The sequence below is a fragment of the Pseudochaenichthys georgianus genome, chromosome 14 (genome assembly GCF_902827115.2).
Source record: "Pseudochaenichthys georgianus chromosome 14, fPseGeo1.2, whole genome shotgun sequence".
Classification (NCBI taxonomy): Eukaryota; Metazoa; Chordata; class Actinopteri; order Perciformes; family Channichthyidae; genus Pseudochaenichthys; species Pseudochaenichthys georgianus.
Window position 1 is genome coordinate 13125932 of NC_047516.1, and position 18015 is coordinate 13143946.

General features: G+C 39.3%; 1 protein-coding gene across 2 annotated transcripts; it reads left to right on the forward strand.

Moving 5' to 3' along the window:
* Positions 1-178: 178 nt before the first annotated feature.
* On the forward strand, positions 179-10766 carry LOC117458687 (NEDD4 family-interacting protein 1-like). Of its 2 annotated transcripts, XM_034099304.2 has the most exons (8): positions 179-351; positions 2696-2783; positions 3644-3774; positions 5006-5056; positions 8448-8535; positions 8667-8791; positions 9044-9110; positions 9601-10766. In XM_034099304.2, the coding sequence occupies exons 1-8, from the start codon at positions 322-324 to the stop codon at positions 9702-9704; spliced, it is 684 nt and encodes a 227-aa protein (XP_033955195.1). In that variant the 5' UTR covers positions 179-321; the 3' UTR covers positions 9705-10766. The 2 variants fall into 2 exon arrangements, with proteins under 2 accessions (XP_033955195.1, XP_033955196.1); XM_034099305.2 differs by lacking the exon at positions 5006-5056 and having other exon boundaries at positions 181-351.
* The last annotated feature ends 7249 nt before the right edge of the window (positions 10767-18015 follow it).

Genomic DNA, 18015 nt, shown 5'->3' on the forward strand with positions numbered 1-18015 from the left:
TTTGTTACAAAAACAAAATTATAAATGTTTTTTATTAAAAAGTCTCATTGAAATAGATTAGAAAAAACCTAGTACTTCACAACAACAACACAAATACATATATTTACTGCTCATAGTTCTCCATCGGGATTTTATTTTAAATGTCTAACCGGAAGTCAGGTAGTGCATCCTACGAAATACTGTAACTTGACAGCTGTATGAGAGCACCAAGTAGTCGAGGGAGAAACAGGTTTCCATTGAGTTTACAGTTCGTACTCTTATATCATTTCGTTTTCGTTGGGTGTCTTTCTCTGTTGTTGATTCCCAGCCGTTCAAATCGGAATGGCCGAACCGAGCGGCAGATATCAGCAGGTATGAGGATACTATAACCTTGCTAATGGATAACACGTTATAATTTAACATGACACGTTTACGTCAACTGTATACTGTTAGATTAAAGTAGCTCTCCCAGTCGTGTGGGTTGTGTCCAATCTATGGTTGTGTCACATCCTTGATAGTGGGGGTTTTCTATTTAGGGATATCATTAGCGTTAATAAGGTTAATTTTGTTATTTGTATTGGGTGTAGCTGGCCGTTAACACCAAGCTAGCATTACTAACTTGACGCTAACGTTCCTTGTTTTTTCTCTACAAGAATGTGAACGTGTTTGCCTATTGGGGCGCTTTTATTTCTGGTTTTTTAACTGGATGCTAGCTAGTTAGCATTGTGGTTTAAGGTGTAACTTCTTCATTCAACACTTATCGACGACCCCCTGGCCCTACATGCTAATGTTAGGATGAAGCACATGACCTCCTAGTGGGTGTGACTCCTTTTTCTGCTGCTCATTATGTGGTTGATGGAAGATTAATGTGAAGATGCATTGGAAACGGTTATGCAGTGGTGGAAGAAGTTTTCTTTACTTGAGTAAAAGTACCAATACGTTAATGGTAAAATACTCAATTTCAGGTAAAAATACCTACTCAAGTAAAGTTCAGAAGTATTATCAGCAAAATGTAGTAATTCTCCAGAAAAATGGCCTCCATGTGTGATTTAACTCACCTCTTTGCACTGGCTTTTAATACTAGTTGAGCATTACATTTTTATATTTGTATGTGTTTTTTATTTATTTATTTTTTATATGTTTGTAGTTATTGTGCTTTTTATTATGTTTTTAATTATTGTTTTTATTATCGTACTCCCATTGGGTTATTCACTATTGTAGGTACTGCCTGCCCTGTACAGCACTTTGGTCAGCCGAAGGTTGTTTTAAATGTGCTATTTAAATAAATAAAGATTGAGATTGAGATTTATTATAAAATATTCAGTATATGTGACATACATTTTTGCATTAATAAGCCTAACCCTAACCCGTATACACATATACATGTTTGCATTAATAAGCAAAAAGTTAGTTTTTACTCTACATACAAAATTGACATTTGTATTATATGTTGGATAATTTGTTTTTGTATCTTAAACAGTTAGTCCACTAGTTTATTTTTAAGAGATACATTATGAAAAGCTAACCTACCTAAGATTTTAAATTAATATAGTGTAGTAAAAGTACAATATTTACCTATGAGTTGAGTCGAATAGAAGTATAACGTAGCATTAAATGTAAATACTCAAGTAAAATAAAAGTATTTCAATGTTGATACTTAATACTCAATACAAATGCACTTAGTTACTTTCCACCACTGCTGTTATGTCAAATAAATATATAATTTCCTGTAGGTGACGAGAATTGAGCCTGTCAGTGATTGTATTTGAATCATACAAAAGAGAAACATGAAAGTGTTAGGAGCATAATCTATATTATTGTATCTTTATATGATTGATGGTGTGTTGAGTTTATAAACAGCTATTATTTCCCAGAGGTAATAAGTGCTCAATGAATACACAAATACACATTTCATTCATGTTTTGAAGGATTCATAATTACCCCCCATGGATTAAGAAAGTCATCAAACACATTTCATATTCTTGCTTGTTCAGGTAATATCAATGACTATTACAGGACTTGCTTGTTTATGCCAGAAAAGCCATTTGGAAATGCATCAGTTGACAGATACAGTATACCACATTCCCCCGTTCTCTTCTAAATCTAATCACACCCATTTATGATAAGATTTGAGTTCCAGTTATCATAAGAAATAACATGGGAACTGAACAATGAAACGTCACAAGGACACCTAAGGTGTTGTTATCTGTAATTGATACCTCTGCTGACCCAGTGTGTCAGTCTACTACTTTGGTATGCAGCACCACTTGAGTGGTATTTCCTGTAAACGGGGTTTATGATCAAATAAGCTTGGTTTGAAAAATCTTGTTTAGCTGAATCAGGGGTAAGGGCTGGCTGAGCTTTGGCAGTCACATGTTTCCTACTTTTAACAAAAGAAAGAGGAATGAGAAACATGTTGTAATCCTTGTAAATGCTCATTTCCTCTGTATGTAATGTGTAATTTAAAAACACATTAATGTAATTTAAAAACAGTTTTTGATGTGGGACTTGATGACATTCTTCTCCTCTGTTTATTTTATAGATGTTTGGTTTGTGGGTTCTTTTAAGTATGCCAGGGTGTTGAGAAAATCATTTATTGCTACACAGGCATTTTAAAGCTTCTTAAAACATCTGCTTCTAATTGAGATGAGCAAGTGCTGACACACATGTATTGTAGCCCTAAATAAACCAGGATGGCTTTTTCCCCCTCCCACAGCTTCCCAATGAGGAGGACCCAGAGGAGAGTCCACAGGCAGCCGCTGATGCCCCCCCCCCATACAGCAGCATCACCGGGGACAATGCTGGTAAGACCCTGACTTGTCCAGATGTTTCCCTTGTACCGAGGTCATTTACATCGGTGGCACATTGGGAAGCCATATTTGTGTTAGTCTGAACATTAACACGGCTCTATATGATTTCTCGAGATATTCAATCATAAATAACTGTGGACTATTCAAGTGGGTATTAATAATGAAATTCATAACTGAAGTATAAACTGAACAGCTTCAAAAGGATATATAAAAAAATACACACGTAAATTAGACTTACATTTCTTTATTATGGGATGTCTTGGCTATTTTTTAGTTTGTCCCCAAATTCAAATATCCTTTTAATTTTGGATCCGTTTCCCTCAATCTTGTTTTAACACAAATTTACAATAAAAATATGTAGCCTTTTACATTTGGCACCTTTACTTGTTCAAGAGCTTTATTATTTTAGTCAGATTATATAAATACAAGTTGCTTTCAGAATACTTTTTAGTTGGTTAGTTAGTTGACTCATCAATGTTTTTAAAGGAAAGCAGGGTGATTTATTAACCATACCTTTTTCAGTTTGATGGGCACTTTAGGCCAGTCGACGATGTCTTCTTGGCCAAAACTTCACACAAGAGAGCTTTGTTTTGATTGCGTAAACAGCACCTTTTTGTAATCTAAGTCCGTTTGCTGGCAGTTGGGATTAGTAGGCTGGTCTCCACTTTCAGAGCTGCCTGCATGTAGTAAACAAGCACAAGAACAACAATGCAAGTTTAATAGTGGCTCTAGTTTTGGCAGGACCATATTGCATATTGCTGATGCAATAACCAGTTTGCTCTCAATGTATACAAAATGCAACTTTGTACTAGTGAAACTTCTTCCTTTTTATTTTTGTGTTGTTTCTTCTTCAGCCTTCTTTGACTACAAGGAAGATGGGGATTTCCCCAAGCCTCCGTCGTACAACGTAGCGACTACCCTACCTTCCTATGATGAAGCAGAAAGAACCAAGGCTGAGACCAGTGTTCCCCTGGTAACCGGAAGAGTGAGTGTCTCACTTTATTTGCATATAGCCTGTGGTCTCACACACACACACACACACACACACACACACACACACACACACACACACACACACACACACACACACACACACACACACACACACACACACACACACACACACACACACACACACACACACACACACACACACACACACACACACACACACACACACACACACACACACACACACACACACACACACACACACACACACACACACACACACACACACACACACACACACACACACACACACACACACACACACACACACACACACACACACCACACACACACACACACACACACACACACACACACACACACACACACACACACACACACACACACACACACACACACACACACACACACACACACACACACACACACACACACACACACACACGCTTGTGCTCAAACACTTCCTGTGTTGTCTGCAAGGAAGTGGTTAGCACCCGGCAATGGAACTTTTTTTTGTCTTCAAATCGAGTCTTTCTTTTTCCTACTACTGCAAAGATTATGTTGCTGTTCTAACAATATGATATTGATAAAGACATTTATTATCACTTAAAGGATCGTTTTGAATGGGTGAGGCTTTTTGTTAGCCTTCTCTGCCCTCAATGCCTCAGTCTGTCTGTCTGTCAGGCTTTTAACTTGCCCCTGTGTACCGGAGTTTGTTATTCCAAAATCTGAGTAAATACTGGTTCAGCATTAGAAACATACAGGGAGCTTCAGACTTAAAAACTTATTTTTCTGTATACTATTCTTTTTGCTATGAGACATAAAACTGCTTGGAGAGATATCCATGTTGTTTTTACTGATGCAAAATATGTGTCTTTCAAGTTTAAGTGTAGGCCTAGTTTTCTTTTTTATTTAAAAAGGGCAAAGCAAACCTCATGTGCAACCGAATGCCAGTACTTGCATTTAATGCCTATATAACTGTTTAATAACAATACCAGTAATCCATCCCGCTGTCAGTAGGCTTAATTCACAAAGTCATATCCGAGGCACTCTGACTTAATTATAAGAAATTATACTTTCCTATAAAAACTACTGTTTCTGTTAGAAATATCATGTGGAAAAAGACAGCTCCTATCTGACCTCTAGTGGTCATTGTGATGCTTTGCACCGTTCTGCATGTGGGCCACTGTGTTTGATTTGCTGGTGTTGTGTTTCTCTGCCACACACTGCCTTGCGCTCAGCAGCAGCTTCAACACCCGGAGACTTTTGATGATGTAATTCGCAGTTCACTGGAGGTAACTGGGAGGAGAGTGTATGATGAGAGGAAGTGTATTTGGTGTGGGAAACTGCAGCTGTACCTACAGTGTTTATGTGTTCAGTCCACCACCCTTTTGTGTGTTTGTGTATTCAGAGTGCTACCAGGGGGGTATACTACGAAGCAGGATTTTCGCTTAGCCGGCTAACTTCAGGGAAAACTCGGGGTTTCCGGTCCTACGACGCTGGTTCTCTTTTTAGCAGGCTAGATCTCCATGGTAACTTATGCTGAGCGGCTAACCAGGGGGGTATACTACGAATCTAGTTCAACCTATCCTGGATATGTTTTGAGTTATCCGGTTGACTTAATCCAAAACAAAGCCGCTCTCGCTAAACGGTACTACGACGCTGGTTATCAAGTGGATCGCTCAAGCCAGCCGTGTCCTATCTAGTTAGGTGCGCGTTCACATGAAAGGGGTGGTATCTGGAGCATTCGACCAATCACAGACATGGAGAAGCGCACTGACAGCGCAGCGTCATACTTCCTGAATGAAAAGTCAACTATAATACTAGTCAAATATGAAGAAGTTGAACTTTAAACATCCATGATTTAAACACTTTATCCAGGATCAAAGCCACATAGCTGCACCTGCAAGGTGAATACAGCTGGTAAAAGAAAAAGTGTTTGAATGCGTACATTAACAGGTTTATGATATCACTGCCCCGTCTAAAACACGATCTGACTTTAATTACATTTGTCTCGAGTGTTTCGTCAACTTAATGTGTTGCTTAAAATAATACTTCTGCATACAGTATGTGACACTGTGAGTGTTGCACGGCCAGATACGGCTCAGCTGACTCAGATAAGGAAATATATGATACATTATGATGTGATGTGATATGAATGATAATGGGACACATCGACGTCTGCACTCACAGTGCCGCGGACTGTACTTAATGTTACTCTGATCCGGTTACTTATGTTGTGGCAGATAGCCAGATATTTAAGTAAGCTTTCTTAACGCTAATGTTATAATAGTCAGATTGCTCTGAACATGGGAGGTGATGTTCTATTCATTTTCACGTTCACACACAGTAGTCGGTGATTTTGGCCGGCCGAGATCTAGCCCGCTAAAACAAAAATCCTGCTTCGTAGTATACCCCAGGGATTTTCTGGGATTTCCGGTACTACGAAGCTGGTTCACTTTTTAGCGGGCTAGATCTCCATGGTGACTTATCCTGGAACCTAGTCTGTGCTCCGAAGCAGGATAGGTTCCAGGATAAGAGATCAACTCAGCGAAAGCACCACGCCTGCTGACCAATCAGAGCTCAGTGTGCGGAGGAAATACAGTTTAAACTGCCGTTGCAGGAAAGACGGCCGGCCAAAATCACCGACTGTGTGAACGTGAAAATGAATAGAACATCACCTCCCATCTTCAGAGCAGTCTGACTAACTATTATACTATTATGTTAAGAAAGCTTAATTAAATATCTGCCACACCATAAGTAACCGGATCAAAGTAACATTACGTTGCCTACAGTCTGCGGCACTGTGAGGGCAGACGTCGATCTGTCCCATTATCATTCATATCACATCACATCATAATGTATCATATATCTCCTTATCTGAGTCAGCTGAGCCGTATCTGGCCGTGCAACACTCACAGTGTCACATACTGTATGCATAACTATGATTTTAAGCAACACATTAAGTTGACGAAACACTCGAGTCAAATGTAATTAAAGTCAGATCCACTCGTGTCTTGGACGGGGCAGTGATGTCATAAACCTGTTAATGTACGCATTCAAACACTTTTTCTTTTGCCAGCTGTATTCACCTTGCAGGTGCAGCTCTGTGGCTTTTATCCTGGATAAAGTGTTTAAGTCATGGATGTTTAAAGTTTAACTTCTTCATATGTCTAATATTATAGTTGACTTTTCATTCAGGAAGTATGACGCTGCGCTGTCAGTACGCTTCTCCATGTTTGTGATTGGTCGAATGCTCCAGATACCACCCCTTTTATGTGAACGCGCACCTAACTAGATAGGACACGGCTGTCTTGAGCGAACGAGTTGATAGCCAGCGTTGTGGGACAGTTTAGCGAGAGCGCGTATGTTTTGGATTAAGTCAACCGGATAACTCAAAACATATCCAGGATATGTTGAACTAGATTCGTAGTATACCCCCCTGGTCGGGACCAGGTTAGGTTGAAGGCTAAGAACTCAACTCAGTGAAAGCACCGCCTGCTGACCAATCAGAGCTCAGTGTGCGGAGTTTAAAGCGATCAAGTCATATTACAGGAGAAAGGAAATACAGAAAAGCTGCCGATGCAGGAAAGACGGCCGGCAAAAATCACCGACTGTGTGAACGTGAACATGAATAGAATATCACCTCCCATCTTCAGAGCAATCTGACTATTATAACATTAGCGTTAAGAAAGCTTACTTAAATATCTGCCACAACATAAGTAACCGGATCAGAGTACATTAAGTACAGTCCGCGGCATATCACTTCATAATGTATCACATATCTCCTTATCTGAGTCAGCTGAGCCGTATCTGGCCGTGCAACACTCACAGTGTCACATACTGTATGCAGAAGTATTATATTAAGCAACACATTAAGTTGACGAAACGCTCGAGACAAATGTAATTGAAGTCAGATCGTGTTTTAGACGGGGCAGTGATATCATAAACCTGTTAATGTACGCATTCAAACACTTTTTCTTTTACCAGCTGTATTCACCTTGCAGGTGCAGCTATGTGGCTTTGATCCTGGATCAAGTGTTTAAGTCATGGATGTTTAAAGTTTAACTTCTTCATATGTCTAATATTATCGATGACTTTTCATTCAGGAAGTATGACGCTGCGCTGTCAGTGCGCTTCTCCATGTTTGTGATTGGTCGAATGCTCCAGATACCACCCCTTTCATGTGAACGCGCACCTAACTAGATAGGACACGGCTGGCTTGAGCGATCCACTTGATAACCAGCGTCGTAGTACCGTTTAGCGAGAGCGCGTATGTTTTGGATTAGGCCAACCGGCTAACTCGAACATATCCAGGTTAGGTTGAACCAGCTTCGTAGTACAGGCCCCAGGTGCTGTGTTAGGTAAACAACCTCTACTGGTTTCTCCTGATAGCCTATTGCATTTAACTGACTTTTTAATTAGGTGACAATGATAGTAATGGTTTAAATGGTAAACAGGTTTGTTGTGTTGTGGTTTTCCATTGTTCTGTTGGTTGTTTGTGTTGTATTTACTCTCTGTCGTGAACAAAGCTTGGTTTCCACCAAAGCTGAACAAAGTTTGCCTGTGTTTTTCTAAAATGTACCTACATCTCATTGTACACTGTACTTGTAAAATGCTAAATATAACATTGTGAGTTGGTTAAATCAATCTTAAAAACTAAAACTGTCGCTTATTCTATCTCAGGATGAAGACTTTGTGGCCAGAGACGACTTTGAAGACGCTGATCAGCTGAGGATAGGAAATGATGGCATCTTCATGCTCACTTTTTTCAGTTAGTTGACCCACTGTTTGTCTCTTTCTTTTGTTCACCCAACCTTATTCATCTACAGCTTTTCTACTTTGATAAAAAGAAAATTGGGATGACATGACTTACTCTTTCTTTTCCCTTTATTCTTTGTCCAGTGGCATTCCTGTTCAACTGGATCGGCTTCTTCCTGTCTTTCTGTCTGACCACTTCAGCAGCGGGACGCTACGGTGCCATCTCAGGCTTTGGACTCTCCCTCATTAAATGGATCCTCATTGTCCGGGTACAACACAGACACTCAAACACAGCACACGTACAAACACGTCAAATGTGACTTAAAATACAATCAATTATTCAGAAGCTTGGTATATTTGTGTTGTTTTTGTCATGGTTCGCTTTTTGACACTGCTTAGTTCTTTTGAGAAGTACACTGCTTTCTTCATTCACTGTTAAAATGCAGGACTCATTAGAGTGAGACCAGTGAAGGCCATATTTATTCTAACCACTACTTTGTATCGTCCTGTTGGGTTTCTAGTTCTCCACATACTTCCCTGGTTACTTTGACGGACAGTATTGGCTGTGGTGGGTGTTCCTGGTCATGGGTAAGTCGCCAAACTCCGAATTAATAAAATTCAAAAAGAGAATCATATGCTTACGTTTGGCTTGTGACACGTTTCTGTTCTCTGGAGCTCCATTGCATTAGTGTTGAGGTGTCGATAAAGACTGTCATTTACCGTATTGGAGAGAAAGTGTTTTTCACCAAAGTAAAAAATGTTAATCAAAATGTAATATTACAAATTGATCGAATAACTTTGTGTATGTTCTCTTATCATCACCCTTATTAGATAGACAACTGTTTGTGTTTCATCAGTTTAATTTATTCAAAATTCATTTGCTCCTAAAACAAAGCACAATAGTTGCAGAATTTCTCCAAAATGAATCCAGAATGCATTTCTCCTATATAAACAAAATGTTTCATGCTGATCTTTGCTAAAGTGCAGTATTGAACCCTTCTTTGCTTACGTTAAGTTATAGTTGTTCCGTATAGCACATCAAATGGTGTCTGACTGTCCCTTTCTCTGTGCTTTTCAGGCTTTTTGCTCTTCCTTCGAGGATTCATCAACTACGCCAGGATCCGCAAGATGGCTGACACCTTCTCCACCCTGCCCCGCACCCGAGTCCTCTTCATTTACTAAACTCTCAATCCATCAGATTTCCATCATTATTAGTTTTTCTCCTTTTCCTTGAAACATGCGGTCTGGCTTTCTCCATTCAAGAAGGCAGAAAAGAACATTTTTTTTTAACCTCTGATTATATGATTTGGACAATACATCTTTTGTTTCCTCTTGGTGTGAAATAGTAACTGCTGAGAAATCAGTGAAATCCTTCAGTTGTTAGTGGTAAACTGTCAAGTGCTATTTGCAGTTATGAAGTGTGTGCTGATAAATGAATGCCTTATTTACTGCCTGTTGGTAGCAGCAGCATGCACTGTGCTCCTGTTTAACCTCCAGGGGGCAGTCTTGTTTGTGTTATCTTTCACCATGTCTTCTACCAGAAGATGGTTTTTTTTTTTTTCAGCCCAGGGGCAGTGGGTCATTTTGGTATTATGGGTTGATTTACGCAATGTGTAACAATATTTCAAGTTTAATGTGCATATAATCCTTCTGACCAATGCTTTTGGTCCCTTGTGAATTAGTGTATGATTCAGGTAATATAAGACTGAAAAGGGAAATCATTAGATGTTTGGGTTCTTGGGCTAAAAAGTTATTAATGTATTAAAGAGCACGGTAGCCGGGTTTCCCCTAGAGCATTTATTCCACATGTATTTAGGAATTACTACCTACTAAGCACTAATCAAGAGTGTTGTTTTCCTATGGATAAAACATGTATGTCAGCGGAGATGTAAAGCTGCAAATATAGAGTGATAGTGATTTAAAAAGCTTCTAGTTACGAGATTCAAATGTGCAAATAGACATAATAAAATTGTTAAATAAATGATTCCGACACCCTATCTTAGTCATCCCAATGGTTTCCAATGAGGAAATAATTATCGTATTGCCAGATGTTATTTAAAAACCCTTCCCTGTGAAGAGGAAGGGATGTGTGATCGTTTCCTTTGATGTTACAATGAAATATCAAAAGAGTCATTCTGTTCCTGTTAACTCTCATTCTAGTGGAAGCAGAATTACTTCTTTTTTTTACAGCAATTTTTAATTATCTCGCTTGGAAAATGTTTTGAAATAAACTGTAAAAGGACATGTTTTGTTGAGCTTTTATCAAATGACATTTAGCTTCCAGTTTAAAAAAAAGTACATGATATAACAGGCATTTCAATTTAGCTAGTTCAGAAATCAGAAAAATGATATAGATAGGTATTGATAATAATGAAAAGAGGAGCTTTTTCTCTTACTGCGTGATTTTATTTAACATTGACATACAAACATTTCCTTAAATTTTTCCATGCTGTTGTGTGTCTATTTTCGATTTCTTTTTTTTAAAGTAAAAGCATTTCAAAATAAAAGCCTATAAGGATCATTAAGACTGAAAAACCTAAATCAGACAGATGTCAAGACATTTCATAAATTATATATCGTTTAAGTGGATGATTTATTGTTTTTAGACAAAATTTAAACCTTACATGACCTAAATAAAAAAAACAATCTTCCATGTTCTGTATTTTACACCAACGTTTGGCCAGCATGTGGAGGCTAGAGAAAGGTGGAGATCCAACAGTCCTCAGAGAGGAAGCTGAGCTGACCACGATGTTCAGTTACTGACATACTTTTAGCCATGCTAAATTTAACACACAGGAGAGGTGTGTGTGTACATAGTGAGATGATTTACTGGTGGTGGCTAATTATACATGTCAGCAGTTGGAGCAGGAAGTTACGGTCCCTCCACCTGGAAGACATGCCACACCAACTGAACCTGTCTCTTTGGTTTTACTGAAACTTTTACTGTCGCATAGTGTCACATCATCCTGGTTGGCCTCTGGTGGTGCTCAGTTTACATGACTTTAGCTCCATTCAGGTCATCTTTCACAGGGCACAGAGGGGGAAATGTCACTCTTAATTCACAAACAATTATCATATTACATCATGTAATAGAGTGTTCCCAAGAGAAGCACATAGAAGCCAGAGCGATCCAGATGTGCATGCTTGGTTTGATCCATTCTAAATGATATTAATTGTAAACTCATGCCATGTGGTCAATCATTTTGAGAAGGCCAGTTTGTGTGATTTGATGATAGGAAACTGACTGCATACTGAAAGGCAACTGTTTAATGTTGTTTAACAAATAATTTTCTTCCATTTAAACTATAGATCCTTTACTTCTATGTTGCAGCACCACTGGTACTTTTTTTTAAATCAGATTTCCTGAAGTCATTTCTTCTTTTGCGCTGTGCACTTTGGGAAAAACAGAAACAGCTGTTGGTCAGAAATCACAGATGTTCAGCGGCTCTGAGGCTGAAAATGTGAACTTCCAACCGTCTCAGATTTTGGAAACTAATAACTCAAGTATTTTTTTGTTCATTTTTCCAATTTTGCTCAGTACAAAAGTGGGAGAAAGTAAGAGACAAATAGAGTAGAGGTTATTCTCCAGACCATCAACTCCAGTCCACTGAACCACCACGTCACCAGATGACCTTGGAAAAACAAACTTCATTTTGCCAGGTGCGGACGGGTTTAATTGCTGACAGTGTTTCAGCTGTAAATTCTGGCAAGGCACACAAACAACCAAATTCCTTATCATGCAAATCTTCCACAGATTCAGCCTCAGACCACTTCCCTCTGTAAAGTCATTCCTGCTCTGCTTCAGCAGGGTCACACAGTCCAGGTGTTCTCCTTATCCAGATGTCATTCATAAAATTACTCCATTGTGCCAAGAGCTGTCTGTGTCTTGTCAGCTGCCCTCGATTTACAGAGACGGAAGTATTTCTTTGAGTAATTGATGGGAATTATGTGTGCTAGCCAAGTGCCTGCAATGCTTGCATGTTTTAGCTATCAAAAGATAAGAGGAGCCTTTTTGATTTACAGTGAGCTTGGGAGTGAGCCATCTTTCCAAAGAGAAGTGCTTTCTGGCTTTTGTAAAACAGACTTTTGGTTCAAGCTTTTTGGATTTACAATAGTCGATAAAGTAGTACAATATGTTTCGGACTAAATCCTTTTTCCTGGGATACGACTCATGTTCAGAGATTTAGTTTTTTAAAGGCTTATCAGACAGGTATATGGTGCACTGTAGACTAGTTCAAAAATGATTTGGCCCCAATTCGACTGCATCATTTAAAAAACAATTGATTTACTAACAAATTCACTATTTGAGAATAAGACTTTTCACAGCACACATTTTGACTTGTCATTGAATGAAAGGCCCAGCCGTTACCAATACAACTAAAGATGGCTCTATTGTATTAAAATGTCCCAGTTATGACAGTGAGCCAAGCATGCAAAATGTCAGGGCCATAAATCTTAAACAACTTTTGCAATCATTAATTGTATTATTAACATCTATTTCTCTTACTGTGATATGTCAAAATGTCTTCCACAAAGAATACCTACTTTTAATGACTCTAAAAATAGCTCTGAGTGATAATATTTTCACTAGGATCAAAGTAAAAGTGGTTGGGAATATACTTGTTTTCCGGTTGAGATTTCAGTGAGAAGATGGATACCACAATAGAGTGGTGTAACCCCCCCCCTCCCCATCATAAGGGACCCATCAAATTAGAAACACCAACTAGCCTTTAATTATTAATTAATACTAAGAACATTACACATTATGCAACCCTTGGATCAAATGTGTCCAAATCAAGTAAATGTACTTTATTTTAACACAAGCTAAATTAATTGAAAGCAAATTGATGATACCTACTAAAAAACAAATCACAGACATAGTCCATGTTGGTATAAGTGTAGGAGGAACACTACGACATTAAAGAACATCCACTATGGAAACAGCACTGGCGTGTAGTGCTAATAGGTCGTCCAGAGGGCACTGTTCAGTACAAATGGAGCTACAGCTGTCAGAGTTTTCTCAGAAAGGCAGACGGTGGAACGAGTAAAAGGCCTGTGGAAAAATCACTTGTAACATGTTTATCCGCCACGGTAAGACAAAGATAGAAAAACATTTTGCTCTAAAAATATCTATTCTGTTAACTGGAGGGAATTTCTAAGTAATCTGAGAGACATATATTAGTGACGATCGTCCCCACCAAGCTCCTATTCTCCAAATAAATTATACCAAGGTATTCAGATTTATTTTAACCACGAAAAATTGATATAAACAGATAAGGGCTGGAATATAAAGACACGTACAGAAATACCGGCATATCACATTTTGACTTTATCATATTTATTTAAGTGAGGATATCCTGCCAGAGAATTCCCATCACCTTAGACAAACTGCACTCAGTCGGGGCCTCCTGCTGTCAGTGTGAGTTTCAGATGGGAGGTTCCCCAGGATGTGGGTTGCATCCAAATGATTATGTCCTTCTTCTTTTTTGTCTTTGCATGTGTGCGTGTGTGTGTCTGATTGGGAAAGGAGGAGGGGTGTTATCATTGATGTATGAGTCATCCTTACCCTCCCCTCCTCTCCCTTGCACTTCATGTGGTGTGTGTGTGTGAGAGTGTGTGTGTGTGCGTATTATGCATGCACCTGCCGTCTATGTGCATGTGGTTGTGTGTACGTCTTGCCGGCGACGTGTGTGTATGTTGTGTGGAAGACTACATGCTTGTAATGCCACTTTGATATCATTAAACATGTGATGTCAAAAGCCCCCCCCCCAGCATACCTTTGCTTATAAGAAGGATCCTTCTGACCCCCCCCCTCTACAGTATCTTGCTTTTGTATGTTTGTGTGTGTGTTTGTGTGTGTGTGTGTGTGTGTGTGTGTGTTTGTTTGTGTGTGTGTGTTGGAGGTTGGTAAAGCAGTGGTGAGTCATCCACAGGCCAGCATTGCCTGTTACCATCGGTCACACACAGCAGGTATCCCACACCATGCTTCTTTTTTTTTATTACCCAGCTCTCTTCCTTATCCTCTTCCTCCTCCTCCATCTCCTCCTCATCTTTTCCCTCTCTGACTCACACATGACTCTCCCACCACCACCAATGACATCATCACCCCCTCCCTAACACTTTGTTGTGGTGAATCATACTGTACGTTGAGATTTTCTTTGCTCCTCTCTTCCGCCAACCAGCACGGCAAAGCTGAATGTCAGACATTCATTCATAAAATCTCCCTCAAGTTGCAAAAAGTTGATGTTATCGGAATGTGACACTTGGAGCAGGACATTGTAGCAATGAATGAGTCATTATGAGTTCTCCTTCACATCGAAGTTGAGGTAAAGTGGTTAGAAATAGACATAAGATGCAACATTATTTTGACATAGGCCTTATATTACCACTATGTGTTTGTTAGACCTAAAGGATACAGGAATCATTTTCGATGAGAAGCTCTGGTGAACATTTGATCACAGTTGCTAATTGTTCCAAAATATATATACATCTTAAACTGAGCTCACATTGCCTTTATACACCTTTGAATTGTACAAAGAAATAAGCTACCTCGTTGAACAAAAGTAGAAAATACCCTTAAATCTGAACCATCATTTCACCAGTTATCAAAACATGATCTATCCTCAATTTTAGTTTACCAGTGTCAGCACAGGAAATGTAACATTATTCTTATGTTGCACTAAATGCAAGGTTGCATGCAAGAATAAAATAAACAGCATGTCAAAGGTCAATACAATGGAATAATGCTTTCTATGGGATTGTTCTGTCACCATTTACTGTAAATCTATCCAGATATTGCGTCTTTGACATACATGGTTTACAGTCTCTTCATTTCTGGTAAACATCCATTAGCAATAATGTAATGTCCCTATGTTTTTCTTGCTGTGCGGCACTATTTAGTGTATAGCATGAAAAATGACCCTTGCATCTCATTTTACTGCTTACATCCGCAGACTGCTGACGAGTTAAATGATGTTTTTGTATGTCATAAAATGCCGACCCGTTGCATGGTCTGTGTTACTAACTGGCAGAATGTCTGTGAATGCCAGCAGTTGATGAGAGTCACATTTTTCAATGACTTCATCCTGATGTGATGTCAAAGAACTGGCTTTTTTCACTTCACACCATCAATTCTGCCTGAAAAACTGTAGACTATTGTAGAAGCTGTGATTATAATCTCACATCTGCTCCTAATGCATCCACTATTTAATTGTTAATTTACTGTTGTGTTTAATAATAACATCGTATAACCTGTACATTCTATTCTTTTTAATCACTGCCACATACAATGTATCACACTGAATTGGAGAACATGTATTGGATTGTTTCTGCATATTGTGTTGCAGTTAGTTCCATTTATTTTTGTTCCATTTGCAGTTTTAGATTGTGAGTTTTCACATGCTCGGACACCTCAAACATACTTCCTGTCAACACTTTAATTACAGTTACAAATCAGTGCTCCTGGCAATCTAACTCATATTTGACTGCACATGCTGTAACCATGGCAACCATAAACCTTGCACAGCACTGATGGTTAAACTCAGAAGCAATGGTATAAGTAGCCAAAGAGACTAATTTCATTTGCCAAGACTTTCATGTTTTCCTGGTCGAGCTTTAATGTTAGAAGTGCTGATCATGTATTTACAAGCACCGTTTTAGAATGGATTGTCATGTACTGCAGAATATATTGAAATGTATAATATTCTGGTGGGACACAGTTTGTGTTGGTTCCGGTGGTGTGAATCCACCTGCCGTCTCTTTGTCTCTCGCAGCTCACAGGGCTTTTTGTGAATGGAGGCTCGCTGTGCTATGACGGGAGGATGGATGAATGGGAGGGACGGGGGGGGGGCGCGTGTGGCGTGGGAGGGGGAGATGTGGAGGCTACGTCACATTACGTTTCCGCAGTGCATCAAGGGAACTGGTCTGTCTGTGACTCATACTGTCAGGATGGGGAGGGGGTGATGGAGAGGGGAGAGAGAGAGAGAGAGAGAAAGAAGGGCAAAGGGAGGAAGATGATGAGGAAGAAAGAGAAGAAGAGAGAGTCTTTTTTCCCCTACCTCTTTATTTTTTCCTCCAATTTCTTTCTTTTTTTCAGCCCTCCATCAGTGATGTAATACAGGTGACCTATTCATCACAGGGAGGAAACCTTCCTCCTCTCCCTCTGTTATCCTCTCATGTTATCTCTGTCTCCCCTCCCTCACTCCCTCCCTCCCTCCCTCACTTCCTCCTTCCTCTCTTTTCGCTCAGCTGACTGGTTGAATGCATGAATGAACAGGCCTCTCTCCTTTTATAGCGGCGGGGGGAGGGGATGACACAGGAAGCAGAGAGGCAGACGCAGAACAGGAGAGGAGGAATGAGTGAGTGATAAAGAAGAAAGAGAGGGAGGAGGAGAGAGAGTTCCCATGGCATCTCGACGGATACATATTGACTGCTGATCTCATCCTTTACGTGTGAAGCTGTTGCTATTATCTGTCTGACTATGCGGGAGTGTGTGCAGGCAGACGCGTCTATGTGCGTAATGTATGAATGGATTCAACTTTGTTTCATTCATTGACAAATCCATGTGCACATTCTCCGTCTAATGCAGACACTTCCTCTTTGTGTCATATTATCCTGTAGTGCTGTACAGAAACAATGAAAGAATATATACAACCCGATTTGCTGTCACACAGTGTTCAAATATTTCTGGTGATAATTAGGTCATCCTCATCATGTATTTATTGGATTAAATGCAACAATATCACATTTTTGTTGTTTCATTTCCCCCCCCAGAAAGTATGGAAATATTGTGCAACTAAAATGTGTTTTATGGTGAAGTGAAAGAAGGAGGCGATGCAGCACATTCAGGTATTTGTCTTGATAATTAGATATGTATCTTCACATTTATTCAGTGACTTGTATGTGTTTCACATGGCTTAGGCAAGCACCTACAGAGCTGAGGAAGCAACAATTAATGTAAAGGTTCCCTGATACACAAAAATAATGGACCAGTCAGGAGGAAGAGGAAAATGATGTGAAGCAGGTTTCCTCTGCTGTGTCTGTCCTTTTCTTCATCAGCAAATCTCGGTATGCACTATCATACTAAAGGCGAGTTACACAGTCAAAATGAGATACATCCATGTTTTGATATAATAATTGAACTAACACAATTTCTCAATTGCTGTGACCAAGTTTGTTCACTCATCCACCTCACAAACACCTAACCTCCAAGCCGAATGTTAGCCTTGTTCCTTCAAAACGGTGGCTGCCAAAGGATAACCTTCAATAATAAATGTTAATTTATTTGTTGATCATATTGTGAGTTAAAAATCTAACTCTGAATCTTCAAGGTAACGACAGTTGTCAAATAATGCATTGGACTAAAAAGGACATTGTTTGACTGAATGTTCGTAGTAGAAGGAAATAACAATTGTAATATATAGAACTGGCACCTCCAAATTGTACTTACATGAAGTACTTGAGTAAATTAATTTACACCACGACTATATAGCCT